Here is an 8,100-nt window from a genome sequence, read left to right as displayed (position 1 = left end):
ACTCAGAAGTATAAGACTTTTACGTGTTTTAATCCGTTTAAATACTGAACAGAACACATGAAAACTCAATTACGAGGGTCATCCGGAAAGTAGTACCCGTTCGTGAAATAAAGACACAAAAGTAAATATTAACAAACATAAAAAATTTTATTTGAAAGAGGATACTTTAAACTACTTCTCAACATAATCTCCAAGCAAATTAAGGCATTTGTCATAACGTGTGACAAGTTTCTGTATTCCTGCTGCATAGTCCTTCGCCGCCAGCTCATTGAGATACGCGAGGGACCCATCTTGCACAAATTTTTGCATCATGCAGATGGTGTTTAACAATTTCATGAACAATTGTTCGAGAAACATTGGGAAAATGCTCACAGATGTCATCAATTGTGACGCGCCGATCGTTCCTCACGAATTCGTCAACTGAGCTCACCAGTTGGTCTGTAATGACAGACGGTCTCTCCGAACGCTCATCGTCGTGTGTGTTCCCCCTCCCCATGTTGAAGTTGCGACACCACCGCCGAACAGACGACTCGTCCATTACATTGTCTCCATACACCTCCTTTAATTGGCGATGAATATCACATGGGCGAACGTTTCTTGCATTGAGGAATTTAATCACTGCCCTCACTTCACAACTGGCGGCGTTCTCAATTTTTTTAAACATTGTAAACAATCACAGAAACAACACAGGCAATGCTAGCGTCACGCAACTTGGCTCAGAGAAGGCAGACAAGCCACTGAAGCTATCTGACCTCGTCCAGCGGCTACTCGCGTCGTCAGCACTTCATGCGGCACGAACGGGTACTACTTTCCGGATGACCCTCGTATAACCCATAAAAAAATTGAATTTCAATATTCAAACGAATTTCACAAAATAACTAATTATTATAACAATAGATTGAGTTTTCGTGAACTACACTCACCGTTGAGCTAGTTGAGGTGACGCTTGACGTTGATAGGTCCATCACAGACCCACCTGGTGACGTGGGCGGCAGGGATTGGCTGCCGCCTTTACCGCCTTGAGCTTTCGCCATCTGCGCATGCGCGGCTGCGGCAGCTGCGGCGGCTGCAGCGGCGGCGGCTGCGCATTTGACGGAGAGGTTTATGGCCGAAGCGTCGTACGGCTGGTACATTGGCCTTGAAGGCAGAAACGTAGAGGGAGATATAAAACTTATTATGTTATTGATACGTAGCCTGTTCAATAAATAAGCGAACTAAGGTTCAATATGGATGCCATTAGGTGGCCTATACACCAAATAATTAGCCGTCTGTGCTTTGGCGGACCGTCGAGGTGTGCGTATGGTATGTCAGTTACGTTAGCTTGACTTGTCCTTGTTTTTACTGTTTGCCTGAAAATGGAAAATGACGACATCACTGACCATAGAATCGACATCAATTTTTTCGGAGAAGTTCAGTGGTAAAAGTTATTGGAGGAATTACTGAGAAATGTACTGGTGATAATGCACTGAAGAAGAAAACGACCGTTATTTTCAAGTGGAAATTTTATTTTATCAAGATGGCCGAGATAAGATGCCAAGATGTATGATGTAATGCCTTTATAAAGACCTTCATATTTTCTCCTGTTTGCCATTGACAACATTGATCGTGTGTTCAATGGTCTCCCTTGTCCTTCTTATCTAATCGTCATTATAATAATAAACTGTAATCCGAATGATGTCAGCTGATATGAACTGAATTTATAGTAAATTATCAACAGTGCACACACACACACCAATACTATTATTTTATTACCATGAATGACACGATATGATTGGATGGATGGACATGGATGGATCCTTGATAACACACACACCAATGAATGACACCATGACACAATGCACACCATTCAGAGCACATTGATAAGTTCGCCGTTGTTTCTGGCTAAATACAATCAAAACACCCTTGATCCTATGACCATCACAATCTCCCATATTATACTATTCTTAATATATCTTTGCCCATTTTTGCGACTTTTTCCTATATATATTCCCGATATAAAATGCAATGAAATCTGGGATGATAATGATGATTGGGGGGGGACATCGTACTTGTCATATCATTTTGGGGCACACACAAGATGATAATAATATGTTTGTTAGAGAAGAGACAGACAATAAATAATAAAAATAAAGCAAAGAAGAAACGATGATATAGAAAACTACTACTACTGATAATTAAATAAGAAGAACCTTAATAAGAACTGAACTGCCTTTAAATAAGAGGAGGACTTCCAAAGGGGGAGGGTACTTTATCATTATTTAACAGTGGAAGTGAATAGAAGAAGAAGATGGAATATATAATAATAATAAGAAGGCATAGATAGCCATTACTACGAATGGACAGAGAGAGTACTCTGAAGAAGGTATAGACAGCAAAATCATTGATATGTAGACTCTGAATTTGGCCTCAGTTCGCGTATTTTTTGGACAAACTTCGTAAAAACACCACTGAAGGATTAATGTTTTACAATGTGACTATGGACCAGAAATGAATTTAGGCTACCAACATTGAAATAAATATATTTACAACATTTACGACAACGGGTGAATGGTAACTACAACACTTAATTTGGGTATCGGATGTCTGAATTAAATTAAGACCTATCAACACTTTAATTTAACAGAATATTGATCATATCCTCTTACTGACTATCTTAATACGTCACATACTTCTTGGTCTATAGCCTGTACGCTCATTCATGGGGTTACGCTGGGCTGTCTATAACCTTTGACCTAACTTAAACCCACCTTGGGTATATAGGTTGTGTCGGCGCCATTTCCGGTTGCCCCATTCCGCCTCCTTCACCACTCCCAGGCCCATCACCGCCCCCAGGGCCCTCTACGCTCCCGGGGGCACCTTCGCCGGCTCCAGGGTACACCGTACCCTGATAGCCAGGGTACAATGAGGCCGGAGTTCTAGTAGCATCCATCCCCGACCCTTCAAACCCTGGTCTGTCGTATGGGCCTTCGTATTGTCCCGCCCCCGGGGGCTGTTGCTGTGACTGTTGGGGCGTTGGGTGCTGTTGGCCGTTTCCGCAGCGACCAATCACGTCGTAGGAAGGCGGCCGGCCCTCGAATAACGTCCCTGATGGTGTCCTCTGCTGCGAATCGTAGTCCCTGATTGGGTGATGAAAAATGGAAGCACTTATGTCTTAAAACTGAATGTGGACAGTTCTCCATTTTCTCCATGGTAAGGAAGGTAGTTTGAAGAATGCCATGAGTTTGTACAAATTTCTTCAAAAATTATCCAAAAAAATAACAATCCTTCCTGAACGCACCCACTATAGGAATAACAGCCGTCTTCGTCAGTATTTAAGACATAAAACTTAGAAAGAAGACATGTTTACATACCTATAGACCATATGACCCTGTTCATACTCCCTCCCTGGGTATATATTCTGTGCGACGGGTAGATTCGGCAACGTCGACTCCTGCTGGCTTGCCAAGTTGTGCATGACGCTGGACCCTGAATCGGAATCCTGGCTCGAATAAGGGTCGAACCCTGAGCGACAGTTCAATTCTCCCTTCTCAACCTTGACCGAATGCGGCATGGTTGACATTTCCTGCTGACGACTTGGCAACGTCGCGTTCTCCTGCCGACTTGGCATCATTGGTCTGACGTCACCATCCTCGTCGTCGTCTTCGTCATCTTCGTCTTCGCTTTTCGCCTTGGAGGCGCTGTTGCCAACGTTTCCGTTCACGTGCAGTGCGGTGTTGCCGGGTTGAGCGCTGGAGTTGTAGTATGGTGGGCCGTATGATAGGCATGGTTTGACTTCTGTTTCGGATCCTTCCATTGGTTTGCAGAAGGCGTAGTCTGGTGGCATGTTGGGCACTGGAAATCCAAAGCGTTAGGAAGAATTGAAGACAAATGGACGATATATATGAAATAGGTTCCATTTTTAAAATATATTTAGTGTACTGATCAAATACACATCAAATAATACCCCGTGTACCAGTCAATTATTAAAATATAATGCTTTGATGAAAGAAAACGTAACTTTTTTGAATATTACGACTGTAGGATGAAAACTAACACAAACATGCCTATAGATCACAAAAAATTTTAACTTCAGAAGCACTCCTGGTTTGGGTATGTGGAAGTAACATTCCCGCAACTCAACACGCATGCTTAGGTTTGAGGTCGTTACATTATTCATCCAGTGTAGTATTTCGAGAAGCGGATGAAGTATGGAGACGTGTTGTAGTGTTGTGTGCTATATATATATATATGTCAGCATTTGCGAGTTTGAACAGCGTGACTATTATAAAAGTGACTCCTACTGAGATTCAATTGTTGTTTAAAGGCTGTTTATTATGTAGTGACGATGCTGTTGATAGGTCTACTGTTAATCTGATATGGGTGGTATAATTTCGTGGTTACGAGCCAGGGAAGAGCTATTAATTGTTGATGATTAAACACGAGCAGCGGACGTCCGAGATCACTGACCCACGAACGATATATAACAATCAAAGCAAACTCGTCTTCTTGAAGATTTGATTCATAAAATGACCAAAGGCGAATCACTCATATCAAAAGCGTATATATCGCATATCACACCATATATATTGGGATAATATATCCAATGTGGAACGTGGTGTCGGCTTCATTATTATTATTTATTGATCATTAATTGGGATGATAATACCTCTCTGTGATAAATCTGTGTTCACGATGTCCACCACGCCTTGTCTCACAGACACAGAAAACACAAACACACAAAACCCTCCTCCTCCTTATTATTCCCCCTTAATGCGATCTTGCGATGCCTTCTGCGATTTTTATTTACTCTAGTATTTCCAACTCAACTCAAAGAGACAACTGAAAGGGTAATAATCATTACACCTTGAACGAATATGAGGTTGAAGGCATCAAATACGATAAGAGCAAGCTGTTAAACTCGCCATGCTGACATGTATAGCACACAACACTAGAACACGTCTCCATACTTCATCCGCTTCTCAAAATACTACACTGAATGAACAATGGAACGACCTCAAACCAAAACATGTGTGTTGAGGGGGAATGTTACTTCCACATGCCCAAACCAGGATTGCTTCTGAATACTATTTGGTTTGTTGTCTACAGGAATGTGATTTTATTATTTTTTAGTTAATGTTTTTCGTATTTGTAGATTGCCATATAGTGTCAAAACTTCTTTTTTATTTATAAGCAGTTCCAAAGCTTTCTGGCGATTTTTAAGTTAGAAAAGCTATCAACTATGAAGATGGCATATAATTAAGGAATATAAATGGTTAAAATAACATTTTCAAGTCCTAGAACAAATGCAAAACGGCGAAAAATAAATATATTTTCCCTGAATTAAACAAAATACTGTAAATACAAAGCAGTTGGGACTATATTAAAGCTTCTGTGTAAGGTTCATTTGATATAAGTCAAGACATGCGTACACAAACTAATAACGTAGAAAATACAACAGAAAATGTGTTTCATAACAAAACAATAAGCAAAACACTCTCGAAAAACAAACTCACCTCCCTGAGAATCCTTAGCGAAATGGTTTCCATGGTTTTCAGTCATTGATTCCCCGTTACCGTGTCCAAACTTTCCTCCACCTGCTGTGTTCGAAGACTGATTCTCTCTTATCTGAACACTTCCTGGCGTTCTACAGTGTTGCATGTTGACCTCAAGATTGTGCACGGCAATGTTGCCAGTGTTACACGAGTGTGACACGTACGGGTTTATCCTGAGAGGAACAGGATTGGAGACAGCTGATGGAAGGCGGCCATTTTGCGTTATGTGAGAGGCTAATCTGAGAGCTGCCACGTGATGTGTGACGTTTTGTGATCTCATCTGGGATATAATGTTGATTTGTGGGTTTACGCGGCCTGACATCTTGTTCGCGGCGGCGATTGGACATCCCGACAAGGAGCGGTGAGCGTTACGGTTGGTGCTAACGTGACCGCGACCGTTACAACCGGGTGTTGGACACTTGAGTATTGTCTCATGTTGTGCTAGAACTTTAATGTCAATTGTTAAATTTTTTAAACCGTTTTTTTGAGTGGTTGTTGGTCAAAAAACATGTTGGATGAATAAATATGGAAGCCAAAACGTTTTTATGAGGTAAAGTGATATTGTTTTAGGATAGTTTATAATTTTTAAAGATATATAAGATTGGGAAACAGATTAAGTTGAGGGTTATGTTTTCGAAAATTAAATTTTTGTGAAGGTTAAAAATATATCATTATTTAAATTTTTTAAACGGCGAGCCAAGTGCGTTTAAATTTTTTTTAAAAGTGTATATTTATTCCAATTTTTTTTGTAAGGATAATTTTGCATAGAGATATAAATATTATTATATATTTTGAAATTTAAAAAGACCGCATAAATATTAAGAAATTTATGTTTTATGATATAATAATAACAATGAATACCAAAATAAAAACGTTTTTTAAATCGTTTTTTGAAAAAACGAATTTTGCAAAATTTTAACAATGAGTTAAAAAAAGAGAATGTTGTAAAAAAGAAAAAAGGTTTTATTACAGTTGTATTAAAGATATATTTGTTGGCCAACATTTAATAAATTTTAAAATAAAAATATTTTTTCAAAAATTTAAATGCATATAGATACGCACGTATACATGTATATAAATATATTTACATGGTGTAAAATATTACATTTATGTAAATTGCGCCACCAAATTGATTTAGAGCAATTTAATATAGATCGAAATTATCATCGAAAATATGTTTAAAAAAGCGAGGTTTTAATATATTTAAGAAGAAAATATGTTGACATAGGTTTTTGATAGTGAGTGGTATTTTAATGTTATGTTAATAAGTAATGATTGGTCAGTTAAAATCATATATATGTACGGTAAGAAGTGTAATGTTTTTTCAATTAAATTGTTTTTGTAGAGAAAGGAGAAAGGGGAAATTGGTTTTAGAATGATTGACGAAGCCAGTAAAAATAAATATATTAATAAGTTTATTGAAATTTTCAAATTATGGAAAATGTTCCAACAAACTCCAACAAATTCCAACTCTGCTACAACATTTAATTTCCGAGACCAACTCATAATTTCAAATCTACATAAACATGGATTGTTTTATAATCTCCCACGGTTATTAAGAAGATAATAATTCCATTTTTAAACCAATTCTATATAAAATAATTTCCTATTAACTTAATTTCAAACATTTTAAATATTATACTCCAAGGACCACGAAAGAAATTCAGTAAACTTTAAACTGTTTAATAACCAGGATATTAAACAGTACTTATAACCAAAAAATAATCTTTTTCTCTTTCTTTAAGCAATAAACAATAAGAAATTAATGAGAAATAAAGACATATATCTTTTCTGATAACTCTTAAAAAATTTGAAAAAACAAAAAAACTGCCTGAACCGTGAGTATATTACGTTATTCCATTTTTATTTGAATAGGAAAACAAAATAGTTACATAAATCGAATAAACACGAAATTCATTCTTCATTTGTTTTCACTTCGTCAATCATTCAATAGTGTTTGGAATATGTACACAGTAATAATTTCGTCTTTTTCATAAGTATTAACACAATAAATATAATTTTAACGACGCCTATTTAATTATGTAGTGTGACCATTCCCTTGGGTTTAAGTTTACAGCATTCAGAAAACCAAATTCAATCGTTTAATGTATGAAAATTACCGTGGGAAAACAAAACAAACGAAACGCATAATACGAAATAAACAAATAAAGGTAAAAATTATTAATATTAACATAAGGTAGGAATTGATTACAAATCAGACTGAAAAAGGCTATGATTACCTAGTTTCATCAATGGACACAATGATTCGATATATGTGTATACATAAATAAATAAATAAATAAATAAATATATATATATACATATATAAACATATATATATATATATACATATATATTCACAAAGGTATCTAGTAAACAGCCTCAATTGGACATAATCATTCGGTTTATATGCATACATATGCATCCATATAAACCGAAATATATATGTATATATATAGTAATTCCACTAGAGGTCGTGATTGGCGTTCTTGAAAGCTACAAAAGGCATCTAGTAAAGAGTCGCAACAACCTTCAAAGTGTATAGTGTGTCTTCTTATATATATATATA

At 37.1% G+C, this 8,100-nt stretch overlaps 1 protein-coding gene across 1 annotated transcript; it reads right to left on the bottom strand.

The window, feature by feature from the left end:
- Positions 1-2,737: 2,737 nt before the first annotated feature.
- Positions 2,738-5,853, bottom strand: LOC139693203 (uncharacterized). Its single transcript, XM_071591304.1, has 3 exons — positions 5,493-5,853; positions 3,351-3,831; positions 2,738-3,116 (listed from the first exon to the last, which is right to left on the bottom strand). The coding sequence occupies exons 1-3, from the start codon at positions 5,851-5,853 to the stop codon at positions 2,738-2,740; spliced, it is 1,221 nt and encodes a 406-aa protein (XP_071447405.1).
- Between the last annotated feature and the right edge of the window lie 2,247 nt (positions 5,854-8,100).

This window comes from Hetaerina americana, unplaced genomic scaffold (assembly GCF_022747635.1).
Source record: "Hetaerina americana unplaced genomic scaffold, ioHetAmer1.1.p SCAF_45, whole genome shotgun sequence".
Taxonomy (NCBI): Eukaryota; Metazoa; Arthropoda; class Insecta; order Odonata; family Calopterygidae; genus Hetaerina; species Hetaerina americana.
This window is presented reverse-complemented; position numbering and strand designations above follow the sequence as displayed.